This window comes from Colletotrichum paranaense (genome assembly GCF_030867605.1).
Source record: "Colletotrichum paranaense strain IMI 384185 chromosome Unknown Scaffold_8.1, whole genome shotgun sequence".
In the NCBI taxonomy this organism is placed as follows: domain Eukaryota; kingdom Fungi; phylum Ascomycota; class Sordariomycetes; order Glomerellales; family Glomerellaceae; genus Colletotrichum; species Colletotrichum paranaense.
The window spans coordinates 2,346,771-2,361,119 of NW_026848966.1; the positions used below are offsets into that span (position 1 = coordinate 2,346,771).

Below are 14,349 nucleotides of genomic sequence, written 5' to 3' on the forward strand. Positions count from 1 at the left end.
ATGAGTTTCGGGTTTGGTGTCGGCGATTTCATCGCTGTCATAGACAAGTTGAGACACTGCCACGACAGATTTTCTGAGGCGCCTGAGCTGTTTGTCTCTCTAGTTAGGAAGTATGCTTCCGGAATTTCTTCATCGTCTATCCGTCAGAGAAGTCTTTACTAACAGAGAGTAATAGTGTGGAGATCATCAAACCGCTTCTCGAAGAAGCCCGTTGCCCACAGCAGAATCTCAATGATGAAGAGCAAAAGATACTGGAGGACATCATCGAAGGTTCCTACAAGGACCTTAAGAGATTGAAAAAAGTCTTGGATGATTGCAAGGAACTCAACAAGCCCCTCGAAAAGAGAAGGTGGGACAAGTCGAAGCTTTTGCAGTTTCTCCAACGGTTACAGCTCGACCCAAAAGCGATCGACGGCATTCAATCAAGTCTCTCCATCAAAATCACACTACTGAATACCCTCAAGAACGCGTCAGATAGGTGAGTATGAATCTGTGCACTCCTAATCAGTACGGCGGCGGCTGACAACGCTCCACAGTCGAGTCATACAAAGCACAAAGCAAGTGGTGGATTCGATGCACCATGGGCAAGCCAGCAAACATCAACAGGAAATTTTAGAGTGGCTGACGCCATCCGACTATTCGTCACAACAACGAGATTACTTCTCCACAAGGCACCCAGAAACAGCATCCTGGCTACTAGAGTCCAAGGAATTTGAATGGGTATCGAACAGAGGCCAGACTCTGCTGTGCCGTGGTATGCCAGGAGCCGGCAAGACCATCATGACTTCCGTCGTCATAGACCATTTGATACACCGGTTCCGTGAAGAACCGAGGGTCGGGATAGCCTACGTTTACTGCAACTTCAAGGACACCGAACGCCAAGATTGCCACGATCTCTTGTCTAGTCTAGCGAAGCAGCTGGCGCAATCCTGCTCTCCATTCCCTCAAAGTCTTGAGACGCTCTACAACACACACCACAAGCGAAGAACTTTGAGAACGATTCAAGAGACAGTTGATCTGCTCCAGATCATATCCTCCTGCTACGAAAGAGTGTTCATTGTTGTTGACGCCTTGGATGAGTGTGATAGAAACGCTCTACAAGCTTTTCTTCCAAAAATCCTCCGGCTACAACAAAGATCCCAAGTCAATATTTTTGCAACCACCAGAGAAATTCCTGAGATCTTGGAGTCGAAGGAATTCGAGAATTCTATCTCTGTAGAAATCAGGGCTATTGAGGAGGACGTACTAAGATACACGACAGATCGTATGACCCGCATGCAGAGCTTTGTCCGCAACAACCTTGATTTACAGAAGGAAATCAGAGACATCATTGCAGAAAAGGTTGATGGAATGTAAGTTTCCAAGCTCTACCTCTGTATCTACCGTCATGAAAATGGTGCTGACGCACATAGGTTCCTGTTGGCGAGACTGCTCATCGATGCTTGGTCTAACAAGCTAAACCCAAAGGAGCTTAAGAAGGCACTCAAAGTCTTTGGAGAAACGAGTGGAGGGCCAGACGTCTACTCAGCTGTATACGATGAGGCCATGAATCGGATTAGGTCTCAACCATCTGAGCACGTTGAGCTCGCGCTGAACGTTCTCTCTTGGACAATAGGCGCCAAGAGGCCTCTTACAATCAAAGAGCTGCAGCATGCCCTCGCCGTCGAAGAGGGAGAAACGGATATAGACCAGGACAACATCATACCAGTCGAAACCATGATCTCTGTATGTGCTGGACTTGTAACAGTCAGTGAGCGAAGTGGTGGTGTGATACGACTTGTTCACCAGACAACACAAGAGTACTTCGAGAGGAAAAGACATCAGTTTTTCCCAGATATTGACTCTCAAATCGCAATCGCATGTACCAATTACCTTTCGATCAAGAATGTTTACAAGCTTCCCGGAGACTACGATTCCTACGAATACGACTCTGACTCCGACTTTGAATTCAAGTTCGAACGGCGACATTTGCAAGGTCGCAGAGACAAGCCCGCTCCGTTCTTCAACTATGCAACTCTATACTGGGGGGAACACACACGAGAGAGCTCGATTATCCCGACAGAAGTAATTGGGTTTCTTCGGAACCAAGACGCACGTAATAGATCCGCTTCGGTGCTGAGACAACTACGTTGTATGCCATCTATCCCTCGCACGTCGGCACAAGTGGCAGCATATTTCGGGATTCTCCAATTGTTCACCAACTATACTCTCCCGGAAATCGACATGTACTCGGTTGACGAAAGTGGTAAAACCGCCTTGTGGTGGGCTGCCTTCGCAAATCGGTTAGATGTTGTCAAGTTTTACCTCGACAGCGACGCCATCGAGCACACCCCGCTTGAATCACATTCACCATGCACTGAAACTTTTAAGAGAAAGGTATCAATTCAGTGTTTTCGAGAATGCATGCGAGTAGCTATGAAGAAACACCGAACGGCTGTGCTAGAGGCTTTCATCGGGTTCTCCGCTGAGCGAAGGCTCAATGGGGATCCTGAGCAGGACAAGGAGTCATGCATCTTCTCACAGCCTATCAGCCAGAATGATGTCAGTTGGTTCAACGTGGTATGTGGAACCAGACTCTACTGGTGGTACCAATCCACGCAGTACCTCGACGAATTTATGTTTGAGGAAGAACCCTCCGTGACTAAAATTTGCTGGGGGATAATTGTCTACTTCATACGCGGCAAAGGACTCGACCAAGATCGTCACGAATGGCTGCCACACGTCATTTTGGAATTCCTGAACTCTTTAAGATACTCAAAATACTCGGACTCACAGTACTTGAACTATTGTTCAACTATCTCAACATCAGCGAACAAAATTCAACCCATTTCATTGAATTTCATGCTTGACGAGCTATTAATACTCCTTTCCAGAGGAGAAAGCTTTGACTATAGTGAGATCTCACTATTGGATCAAGGGCTCACTGAGACTCTGAGACTGCTTCTGAAGCTAGGGGCCAACCTCGATACGTCGAATAACATGGGAAGGATACATTGCGCACTCGCTCTTATGGGATTTCACTCAGCGTTTAGGTTTCTTATGACACAAGGGGCTTGCGTTTATACTCAGGATGCAGGCGAAGAGATTCTCACATCAGTGGCCAGCATGACGGGCAAAGAGTCAGCTTTGTCGGCGCTCATGAGTGGTGCAGTCATTACTGAAAGACACGACTTGAACACGCAAGAACCCAGTATTCAAAACCCTGCATCAGTTGATGTAGAGGAAAGCATTACAGCCGCTCTTCAACTTCTCGTAGAGATGGGAGCGGACATCGGAGCCCGAGACCACGAGGGCAAGACCCCGACATACTGGGCCATCGTCTCTAGAAATATCCCAGCTCTTCATTTCCTGTTAGAGAACAATGTCGAAGCAGAGATCGAATCAACTTGGGGAAAGCGCCCTTTACTACAGGCTGCTGTCGGGAGCAACAAGGCGGTTGTAGAAATTATTCTTAACCATGATGCCGATATCGAAGCTGCAGATAAGAAAGGACGGACCGCATTATCATGGGCTGCAGGATGCGGTAATCTCGCGGCTGTGCAACTTCTCTTGAAGAGAGGTACCGAGGTTGATGTCCCTGATGAAAGCGGTCGGACTCCCTTGGCTTGGGCATGCGCAGCGGAAGACATAGATGACCAAGTCATCCGGAGTCTTCTAGCACACGGCGCTAACTCAGGCATTGGGGGCAGCGACGGTGCTGTATGGCTTTACGCTCGTCACAAATTTGATCTTGCCATTATTGATATGTTCTGTCAAAATGGTTTCGACCTGTGCTCAAAAGACGCCCATGGGAGAACGTTGCTGTTCTACGCTGCAGAACGCGGATCTGCGGAAGGTTTCAAGATGATCCTAGAGTCGACAAATCTGAACTTGAACTCGAAGGACGACCACGGACGAACGGTTTTGTGGTATGCAGTGACGGGAACTCCTGGGCGCAGACCCAACACAGAGGTTGTCAGAATGATATTGGATGACCCCAAAGTCGACCATAACTACATCAACGGGCAAGAAGCTCTGATCCAGACGATCCATCAGAATTCCGTGGAGCTTTTGCAATTTCTGGCCACTCGCGAGGATGTGAGTGTCAATGGGGAGTTGAATGGGAAAAATCTTATGTTGTATGCAGCTGAGAGGGGAAATTTGTCAATTTTCATGTCACTCAAAGAATGTGGTGCTGTGTGGGGACAGAATCAATGTAAGAACGTGGAAATACTGTCAAGAAATTTGTGGAGATTCAAGGAAATCGACGAAGAGATAAACTTCAAGTGGTCTTATCACAAAGGTCAGCTATTGTAAAATCGAGATAGTCTTCTTCTTCATTAGCCAGGTCCCATAGAAGAGGCTTGTGGTCCTGGTTTCTCTGATAGAATGGCGAATGGTTCATCATGAAGAGCATGCACAACGAGGTCCCCATGAAACCATCTCAATTTGTGCCCTCGATGTGATTCATAATTCATTCGTATTTATTACCATCTACACACAACCTTAGAAGTTCTTTCCAAAGAACTCGAGAACTGTCTTGTATCCACGAGTGTACTCCTCCTTAACTCTGGAATCTTCCAGGTCAGAACGAGCAGCCATCCATCCGTGAATCTGGTCCTTGAAAGTCTCGACGTGCTTAGTCACATTGAGGTTGGCCTCGAACTTCTTGACGTCCTCCTCGGGCTCGTCCTTGGAAGCGAGCATAATCAGCGGGATCTTGATGCTCTTGGCGTCCTCGGGCTCGACCATGGCGGGATGGACCTCAGCGGCGACCTTGAAGGGGTTCTTGTCGCCCGAGGTCACGAGTGAAACGACCTTGCCGCCCCAGCAGTACTGCGATTTTGTTAGCGTCTATCCAATTACTCTGTACTCAGGTAGGCGGGAGGGATACTTACGCCAATGGTAGCAAAAGACTCAATGGACGGGTACTTTGACTGAATGGCCTTGACGTACTCGGGGGTCTGCTCAGCAATCTTAGGGGGCGGGAACTTCTGGAAGAAGCCGCCGAGGTTCTTCTGCTTCTCCTCGGTGTCGGGAGGGAACCACTCGATGGGGCAGGGCTCGCCAGCGAACCAGTCCGGGATGAAGACGCGGTACTTCTCGGCGCCGCTGGTGGCCAGAATATCGGCTCCCTGGAGCGTCTGGGGGAAGAATCCAAAGATATCGAAAGTGACGACGATGGCCTTCTTTGCGTCGGCGGGACCGGTGACGTCTGTAGTGGTAATTCAGTTAGCACTGTAACGCATTGGCTAGGTAGGTAGACCTGGCAGCTGACTCACAGGTCTTCTTTGATCCAATCTCTTCATAGCTGCCCTTGGCATCGTAGCCCTTGGAGACGACAGGAGGGATGTTGCAGCATCCCTCGCTGTGGCCGTGCTGAGCAGGCATAGTCGACATCTTGGCGGCTTGTGTCGAGAACGACTTGTGAAATTGCTGTGTTAGGGTTGTCGATGTGGTGGTTGAGCTGTAGCAAGTCGCAAAGCTCTTTGGTGTTGTTGTGGTTGTTGGTCGAGAAGCTATCGCAGGGGTGGGGGAGTGAGGTTGTTTGGGAATCCGGGACGACGATCTAGATAAAGCTTGGGAAGCGGAGCGCGCGGCTTTGGCAGTGTGGGAAGACATTGGATTTATTATGCTTCAAACGTCAAGTGGAGGTAATAATATGTACGTTGCGGGTGCGGGCTCCTCGAAGTGGAGAGTCAATGACGGATTAAGCTGCGTTTTGGCGGGGTTAAGAGCTGCTCCGTTTCGCTGACGTTTGCAGTACAGACGAAGCTAACGGAAGCTTTCTGCGCCCCTTCTGTTTGGACGATTTCATTGTTCGCGATTGGCAAGAGAGGGGGACAGCCGCGGTCCTCGATTGTCTCCATGGAGGGGTAGCAATGAGGGCCCCATCAGGAGCTTGGGACTTCCAAGTGGGAGGGGGGTTTCGTGGGGGTGATGTCACCACTTGCTTCAATGAAAATCAATTCGGCAAAAGGGACCCGCCAAGGGTGGGTATGATCGGCCCCACTAGTCGAAGAATGCCGGCGCCGGTCCCGAGTTCGACCGGCCGGCATCGGCAGTCACGGTCGACCCGAGACACGAATTGCGCCTGCTAGTCAAGAAAGACTCGCTAAGGTAAAGCTTCATGCAGCTAGTCATCTAAACCTTCTCGGTCAACCATGTTGTCTCTATTCTTTCTGTCTTTCCTCGATTCCATTACGGTGAATGAATCGTACTCATGAAACCGAGAGACGCCAAGGGACGGCACGACGAGACATACGCGCGGTGAAGTGACAGTAAACCAATCATGAAACGGGCTGAAATGCAATTGAACCAAATAACTCTCAACGATTCTCAACTGCACATCTCTATTCCATCAGATGTCTTGACGACAGGGAAGCGGCTGCGGGCAGCGGTGGGCTGGACCGCCGCAGCCCTGCATCCCTCGCCGCCCACCCCGCCCTGCAAGACCCAGCGTTCTGGTTTGTCAGATTGAAATTTCTTCCCATGAATCGATCGCAAGTTAAGGGTAAGTATGTCGCCGGGGAGACTTGGATAATGCATCCGAGATGGATGGGAAGCCCCTGTCACCGCCAAGCTGTCAGACTCCTGCTACGTTCGGGAGTTGGTCCGCGGTCGTGATACCGTTTCCTCATGTTTTCTCTTTTCTTCCACTTAGACTCCTTCTTCTTCGCAGGCAACTGGTCGGGAAGCCCTCGGGGTGAACCTCCAGACATTGGGCTGGTAGCTCTCATGAGCTCATCAGGCTAATTTGCTGAGATTCATCAAAATGGCCGGAACAAACAGACTTCAATCAAAAACTGATTCCTGTGAACAATATAGCCTAATTCAATTGTCTTCTTGACTTTTTACCAAACCCAGAGAAAGTAGAAGATCCCGACAATGCCAACACCGTATGCCTGCGCGTCGTGTTCAAGTCAAATTACCCCACGCGAATCCTGCCTCCCGTTTTCCAATGGCCAACGCCCAACTTTGCCTGATCCAATAGAAAAACAAAGCGCCCCCTAACATCAGATATCATACCCCGATTTTCTCAAATCCTCCAGAGCCTTGGTGACGACCATGCCATCCTCCTTGAAAGCCAACTTGTCCGCAGCTTCATCAACATCGACCCAGCTCACGTCAAACTTGACTCTGTCCTCTCCCGTCCAGCCCTCGGGTCCAAGATCACAATTTCCCTCCGCAACAAAGTAAAACACCATTTTCATAGCGCCAGTAGCCGGGTCAGGGTAGTGACACACAGCAATCGGTTCCGTGTCAGTGATCTCCTCAGACACCTCCGGGGCACCGGAGGGTCCACCCGCAGGCGTGGCTCTCGTGCTGAGTCTCAAGGTAACGGGCTTCACCGTAACGCCCGTCTCCTCGCGCGTTTCGCGCAGCGCTGCTGCAAGAAGGTCTTCGCCGATATCTTTCCGCCCCTTGGGCATCTGGTAGATAGCGTGTCTCTTGTTATAGATCAGCAGCACACGTCGTGCCCGCATGTCGATTGTGACGGTGCCGCAGCTGATGATGAACTTGTTTGAAGGGTAGAACTTGCGGCCGCGTGCCATTTCTGAAATGCTTGATGCGTACATCTGGGGCTCTTCCGGTAGAGCAGAGGGTGCCATTTTGTTCTAACTTGGAGGGATGAATAGGCTATGAGAGTGGTTGATATGATATGAGCTGAAGTGAGAGACAAATTGATAATGTGAGAATGATGAATGAAGGTAGCTGGTGGTATGTACCCTCGGCCTGAAAAGAGATGAAGCTGTCTGGTTTTGGGATGGCTTGTTTTCAGAACAAAGAACTCTCCTCGGCAACTGCCTTTAGTCTGGGTCGAAAGAAACCAAATCGAGCCAATTCACCGACTAGGGCTTCCCTCTTCATATACCCGCCCTTGATCTTATGGCGGTGAACCGTACCACGAGAGCCTGCTGGCAAGAAGGCTCACTCGAGCTGTCGGTCTGTCTCCATCCAGCCCCTCAGCGTCGACGTCTCTTCTAAGCCTCCAGGTACCATCCAACATCTTTTTTCACTGACCGGTTCTGTTTCATGCAGTAGCACATCGCCATCCCCGAGCCAAGGCTTAAGACAGAGACATTGACAAACAAGAAAGAAAGGAGACCGCCTTCAAAAGGGTGCCAGAAAGGCAATCCTGCTGCGCCCGCCGCAGCCGGCATCAAGACACTCACTCCACTATCCGGGTCCCATATCTGTACTAGTAGCCCTAAAGAAGACTGGAAAAAAGATTGAAAAGAACAAACTGCAGGGCCTAGCCCGGTGAGCGCATACCGGTGAAGCATGGGTTGGCGATCGGTGAGACTGGGGTGTGAGTGTACTGCATGGGTTGCCCACAAATCGCGGTCTGCCCTGGGAGAGAAGGTAAAAGTGAAGGGTGCCTTGTTTGGGAATAAGAGAGGCATGATGCACACCACGTGGGTGAGAAGAAACGGAAGGAAATATGATCAGTCATCTCTGGCCGGGTGGTGAGATATTCGGCTTGAAACTAACAAGCGAATGAGATCGGCTCCTTGCTGCCGTGGCCGGAGACTCATTTTTTGGCTGGGCAGGTTTAGTCGCGTGTCACCATAACACCATCTATTCCATACTTCAACCTCGGCCAGACCCTATCCGGTTATGTCAGGTACTTTCGTGCTTCTCGAAGCCAGTAGAACACGCGATGGAAAAAGTTTCTGAAAGAAATTGATCAGCACGTCTCGTGTAGAACACTCAAGACCCGTTGTAAACGTCACACAAATATGAGCACGTGGACGGCTGTAGCTGTGGCCACGTTCGTTTTTGCTGACGATTGATCTGCAAGACTTGTGGAGAGGTGCCATGAAATGCGTAGACATGGGGATATGTGAGTGATGGGTAGAAGAGGCAACGGAAAGGGGAAGAACCAAAGGCTGGCTGTGCAACACGTCCGGGGCTTTCACCGCCGGCGTTCGGCAAGGCTTTGGCCGGTGGGTCTCCGGAGAGAGCTCCGTGCGATTGGCTCTTTCCCGATCTGTTGCAGAAACCTTCTCCGTATGCTGCCAAATCTGTCTCTGTTTGGCAGTCTGCTCCGGCCGGGGAGTTTCCTTTCGTGAAAGATGCGAGTTTTGCGAATTTGAGTGGGAAATTTCACCGTCTGCCAAATTGCCATCTTCCTTCCAGGGCCCCGAATAAAGTTCTCCACTACGCCGTTGAGTGCAACGGCGGGAATGCATGCAAGGCACCCGGATGAACCTAGAACCTCGTCAACCAGCTTAGGCACTTAATAAAACGTAAGCTATTGCAAGTGAGATGGGCTTGATGGCTCGTTTGTGGTCTTTTTATCGGCAATCGGTCATCGGTCAACATACGTTCTTACTATAAGGTGGATGAATGATGAAGAATACTTACCAACTGCTACCGAGCATATCGCCAAACTTAGGGCACACTTTATAGAGGGCTGTCGATTCTCACAACGAAATGACAGTAAATGGCTTGTTTTGCGCTCCCTTTTCTAAATGACCAAAATCTACCTTCTTTACATTCGGAACACGCCAAACTTGGTATCACCAGCCTTGACTTCATTCCGGCCTGACATGGCTGCTCTAAGGCCTAGGCCCAAATATTGACGGGTGTGCTGGGGAGGAATAATGCCATCATCCTATGAGCATGGTTAGCAAAAAGTGTATGACGTGTAAATGGTAATGACTGACCCATAATCTGGCTGACGAGTACGTTGCGTCGCTTTCCCGTTCTATCCTCTCCTTTAACTCGGGATCGGCCTTGCCCACAGTCTCCATAACAGCAGCCAGCTGCTCACCGCCCATGACACCAATGCGTGAGTTCGGCCACATCCACAGGAAACGGGGGCTGTAAGCTCGCCCGCACATGCCGTAGTTGCCGGCACCATAACTACCTCCGACAACGACGGTAAACTTGGGAACATCGGCGCATGCGACAGCAGTGACAAGCTTTGCGCCGTGCTTGGCGATGCCACCACGCTCGGCGGCGGAGCCGACCATGAAGCCGGAGATGTTCTGTAGGAAGACTAGCGGAATGCCTCGTTGAGCACACAGCTCAATGAAGTGTGCGCCCTTCACAGAAGATTCGGCAAACAGAATTCCATCGTTGGCCACAATACCAACCTTGCAGCCATGGATATGAGCAAATCCGGTGACCAAGGTTGAACCGAAGTCGCGCTTGAACTCAGAGAATTCGGAGCCGTCGACAATGCGAGCAATAACCTCCTTGATGGGCAGGGGCTTCCGGAGGTTGGTACTGGCGATACCCAGAAGTTCGTCCGGCGAGTATAGAGGCTCGGCATAATCCTTCACGGGTGCCGCTGTTGAAGGTGATTTTGTAGGCCAGTTCAGGTTGCTGATGCTCCGCCTCGCAAGTGTAATAGCATGAGCATCGTCGACCGCCAAGTAGTCTGTAACTCCTGAGACAGAGGAGTGCATCTTGCCGCCGCCCAACTCCTCCGCACTAATCACCTCGCCAGTGGCAGCCTTGACTAGCGGCGGACCAGCGAGGAAAATGTGGCCCTGGTTCTCAACGATGATGCTCTCGTCGCTCATTGCCGGAACATAAGCACCACCCGCAGTGCACGGACCCATTACGACCGAAATCTGGGGAATCCCCATGGAGCTCATCCTTGCTTGGTTGTAGAAGATGCGCCCAAAGTGGTCGCGATCCGGAAACACGTCCGCCTGGTGTGGGAGGTTGGCACCGCCGCTATCGACCAAGTAGATACAACTGTGTCATCGTCAGTCTTAGTAAGATTTGGCCGAGGCGTGTAAGTCATGGGGTTCCTACGGCAGCTTGTTCTCCTGAGCCACGGCTTGTGCTCTCAGATGCTTCTTGACGGTAATCGGATAGTACGTTCCGCCCTTTACTGTGCTGTCGTTGGCCACGATCACACACGTAACGCCCTCGACGACACCAACACCTGTGATGATGCCGCCTGCGGGAACATCAGCCTCGGGGTAAAGCTCGTGGGCGGCCAGCGGCGACAACTCCAAGAATGTCGTGCCAGGGTCGATCAAGGCAGTAACTCGGTCACGCGGCAGCATCTTCTTTCTCGCCAGGTGCTTTTCCCTCGCCTTTGCTGAGCCACCCAGGTGCACCTTGCGTGTCAAATCCTGCATCTTCTTCATCACCTCCCCCATGTGCTTCTCGTTCTCCTTGTACTCCTCGGACGTCGGATCGACATTGGTCTGGATTCGGGAGATGGCGCTCGCCTGGTGCGGCGGCGTGAAGGTCGCAACGGTACGGGCGGATCGCGGGAGGCGGGGTGCCCTGAACCCCGGCCGGGTCAATTGACGCGACAGAAGCATCACATCTCTCGATGACCGTGAGAAAGACATATTTTGGACGTTTACAAAGGAAGATCCTAAGGGTGCGACAGTTTGAGAGTATGAAGGAGGAGCACTACATGTGCCGACGAAGCCCTTGAAGACGGGAAGGAGAGGTTCGAGGGCCGCTCGCTTGCTGACGGGATACCATTCCAGTGACGTCCAAACGCTCACCTCGGCCCGCTGAAAGCCGCCCGTAGCCGAGCACCTTCTTGTCCCGGTTGGACCTCCAGCTCGGCATCAAGCCAAGGTAACTTGGATCATCAATCGTAGGAGAGATTGTTGTTCTTCATTTCCTCTCTTTTCAACTTATTTCATTCTCGATTTTGTTGTACAATCTACAGCCATGTCAAGTGTTAGAGCATTCAGATCGCTGGCGCGGCCAGCGCGTCAATTGCGACCCCTCGCGGCCCCCGCCCTTCAGATCCGACACCACTCCTCTAAGCATCCCAAGGGATTTGAAGCACCGTCACAAGCCGATCTTACCGAGCTGCGCGAGCGCGTGCAGGAGTTCACAAGGCGCGAGATCACAGAGGAAGTTGCCGCGAACACGGACAAGAGCAATGCCTTCCCCAATGAGATGTGGCAAAAGCTGGGCGAGGCTGGTTTCCTGGGCATGACTGCCGATGAAGACGTTGGTGGTCTGGCCATGGGCTACCAGGCGCATTGCGTCGTCATGGAAGAGATCTCGCGTGCCTCTGGCTCAATTGGTCTCAGCTATGCCGCCCACTCCCAACTATGCGTCAACCAGCTCCAGCTCAACGGTTCTCCGGAGCAGAAGCAGAAGTACCTTCCCGGCCTGATTGCCGGCACGAGCGTCGGCGCCCTCGCAATGTCCGAGTCTGGGGCCGGCAGCGATGTCGTGAGCATGAGGACGACAGCGACGGCCGTCGATGGTGGCTACGTCCTGAACGGCTCCAAAATGTGGATCACCAACGGTCCCGACGCCGACGTCATCGTCGTTTACGCAAAGACAGAGCCCGAGAAGGGTTCCAAGGGCGTCACGGCGTTCCTTGTCGAGACCAAGACCAAGGGCTTCAGCTGCGCGAGGAAGCTCGACAAGATGGGTATGCGCGGAAGCAACACTGGCGAGCTCAACTTTGACTCCGTCTTCGTGCCCAAGGAGAACATCCTCGGCAAGATCAACGGTGGTGTGAGAGTTCTGATGGAGGGTTTGGACCTGGAGCGTCTCGTTCTTAGCGCCGGACCTTTGGGCATCATGCAGGCCGCGCTGGACGTCGCTCTGCCCTTTACCCACCAGCGGAAGCAGTTTGGCATCCCTATCGCTCAGAACCAGTTCATCCAGGGCAAGCTGGCAGACATGTACACGAAGCTACAGGCCTCCCGTGCATACACATACGCCACGGCCAAGGCTGTTGATGAGGAGGGGATCATCAAGACACAGGACTGTGCCGGCGCCATCTTGTATGCTGCCGAGAGGGCGACAGAGTGCACTTTGGACAGCATCCAGCTTCTCGGCGGCATGGGCTATGTCGAGGAAATGCCAGCTTCGAGGCTGTTGAGAGAGTAAGTCAAGCCCAAAAGTCCCTCCGGCTCTTCTGTACTAACTGTCATCAGTGCGAAATTGTATGAGATTGGTGCCGGAACTTCGGAAATCCGGAGAATGGTCATTGGAAGGGCTTTCAACAAGGAATATGCCCACCTGGGGTGATTAACATACAAGTAGCATGGATATAAAGAACAACGAGCGAGCCACTTTGGGATCTCAGGAGCAAAGAATCAAGACGGGACCTTTGATGTCACCGCAAAAGCATGTAGAATTCCAATGGTAAATTTCTTCTATTAGGTTGCCACCACAGAGAATCGGGAAGTACCAAGTTCACAGTCTGGAGGTATTTGTGTTGCAAAAAATTGTCTCCATCTGGCTTCTTCCTCTACATCCAAATCTACATCTCCATTCCTGTCTTTTGAGTGTTCGTCTGTCACATCGCAGTGACATCACTCTGTGAATCATGGACTTACGAACTAGTTGTCTTTCTTGAAAAAGGCAGCGTTCAGGTCAATACCTTTGGAGTATCCCACCAGCATGTTGGATCCTTGGCCTTCAACGTTGCCAAGCTGGACATTCAGCTCCCCGTCAGTCCCGTCCGCGCCGTGGATTCCGATGACGGCCTGCGACTCCAAGACCTTGACTTTGCCCACCACCAACTTGCTTCGTCTCTCATTGACCTGGACAAACAGGGATGCTTGAAGCTCCTCGTACCCCTTGATCAAGTCCCTCGACTTCTGGAGCTTGGTTTCGGAGTGTACATCTCCACTCTTGACCTCAATTCGTTCCACGATAGCTTGAAGGTACTTGGTCTGCTCAATAGATGCCAAACTGCGAGGGAAATCAGATATGCTATCAAAACTGAATGATCGTGATACATGACTCACAAGTTGGCGCCGGCTAAAGCCAAGTCAACAGTCTGCTTGCAAATTCTGAGCTCGTCCACGGAAATCTGGAGCTTGTCTTTGCCAAATAGTCCGATGTTCACTCTGTCCATCAAGTGAACCCGTCCGTCTTTCGAGCGCTTGAAAAGCTTGTCGACCTCGTTGTCCAAGGCACAACATGAGGCGCCGCAGGCCGTGGGAGCGGATTGCACGTTGGTGTTTGCGGCGACGGACAGTACTTCAGTGTCGTTTAACTTAACCGAGATCTCGAGGTGCTCCATCAGATTCTGGATAAGTTGCGACTCCTTTTTGATGTTGGCGATGAGCTCAGGGGCTCGCGTGATTTTGTCAATCTTCTCTCTTGCTCCCTTGATGCTCTGCACAGTTGTGGCTGTCAGGGCGACGACGGCACTTGAGGTTGCGAGGACTTCAGCCATGTTTGAGCTATCTTGCAGTGTATTCGGATCAACTGATAGTGATTTGTGATAGTGATGAGGAGATACAGAAGTGACGCCTCTAGATTCTAGACGGCGGCGGTGTCATCCCCTTTTGATTGCCAGCTCCCAGAAAACAGGCAGGCAGATACCTCGATTTTGGACTGTGACAAAGGGGCAACACTGTTTCTTTGGCTCAAGAAGAGGTGCATTGAATCACCTGATTA

At 51.5% G+C, this 14,349-nt stretch overlaps 7 protein-coding genes across 7 annotated transcripts; 2 read left to right on the top strand and 5 right to left on the bottom strand.

Moving 5' to 3' along the window:
* Positions 1-4,296, top strand: CPAR01_10593 (uncharacterized protein; the record flags this gene model as incomplete). Its single annotated transcript, XM_060494853.1, has 4 exons — positions 1-110; positions 176-478; positions 537-1,352; positions 1,413-4,296. 4 exons carry the CDS (start codon positions 1-3, stop codon positions 4,294-4,296), a joined length of 4,113 nt encoding a protein of 1,370 aa, XP_060347035.1.
* A 189-nt stretch (positions 4,297-4,485) lies between these two features.
* CPAR01_10594 (dienelactone hydrolase) lies at positions 4,486-5,601 on the bottom strand (the record flags this gene model as incomplete). The annotated part of the gene is made up of 3 exons (XM_060494854.1): positions 4,486-4,815; positions 4,878-5,194; positions 5,262-5,601. The coding sequence occupies 3 exons, from the start codon at positions 5,599-5,601 to the stop codon at positions 4,486-4,488; spliced, it is 987 nt and encodes a 328-aa protein (XP_060347036.1).
* A 1,394-nt stretch (positions 5,602-6,995) lies between these two features.
* On the bottom strand, positions 6,996-7,592 carry CPAR01_10595 (NUDIX domain-containing protein; the record flags this gene model as incomplete). Its single annotated transcript, XM_060494855.1, has 1 exon — positions 6,996-7,592. The coding sequence occupies one exon, from the start codon at positions 7,590-7,592 to the stop codon at positions 6,996-6,998; it is 597 nt and encodes a 198-aa protein (XP_060347037.1).
* Positions 7,593-7,964: 372 nt separating this feature from the next.
* On the bottom strand, positions 7,965-8,267 carry CPAR01_10596 (uncharacterized protein; the record flags this gene model as incomplete). The annotated part of the gene is made up of 1 exon (XM_060494856.1): positions 7,965-8,267. One exon carries the CDS (start codon positions 8,265-8,267, stop codon positions 7,965-7,967), a length of 303 nt encoding a protein of 100 aa, XP_060347038.1.
* Positions 8,268-9,478: 1,211 nt separating this feature from the next.
* Positions 9,479-11,306, bottom strand: CPAR01_10597 (carboxyl transferase; the record flags this gene model as incomplete). Its single annotated transcript, XM_060494857.1, has 3 exons — positions 9,479-9,601; positions 9,654-10,695; positions 10,756-11,306. 3 exons carry the CDS (start codon positions 11,304-11,306, stop codon positions 9,479-9,481), a joined length of 1,716 nt encoding a protein of 571 aa, XP_060347039.1.
* A 334-nt stretch (positions 11,307-11,640) lies between these two features.
* CPAR01_10598 (acyl-CoA dehydrogenase) lies at positions 11,641-12,966 on the top strand (the record flags this gene model as incomplete). Its single annotated transcript, XM_060494858.1, has 2 exons — positions 11,641-12,821; positions 12,873-12,966. 2 exons carry the CDS (start codon positions 11,641-11,643, stop codon positions 12,964-12,966), a joined length of 1,275 nt encoding a protein of 424 aa, XP_060347040.1.
* A 314-nt stretch (positions 12,967-13,280) lies between these two features.
* On the bottom strand, positions 13,281-14,125 carry CPAR01_10599 (uncharacterized protein; the record flags this gene model as incomplete). Its single annotated transcript, XM_060494859.1, has 2 exons — positions 13,281-13,635; positions 13,692-14,125. 2 exons carry the CDS (start codon positions 14,123-14,125, stop codon positions 13,281-13,283), a joined length of 789 nt encoding a protein of 262 aa, XP_060347041.1.
* Between the last annotated feature and the right edge of the window lie 224 nt (positions 14,126-14,349).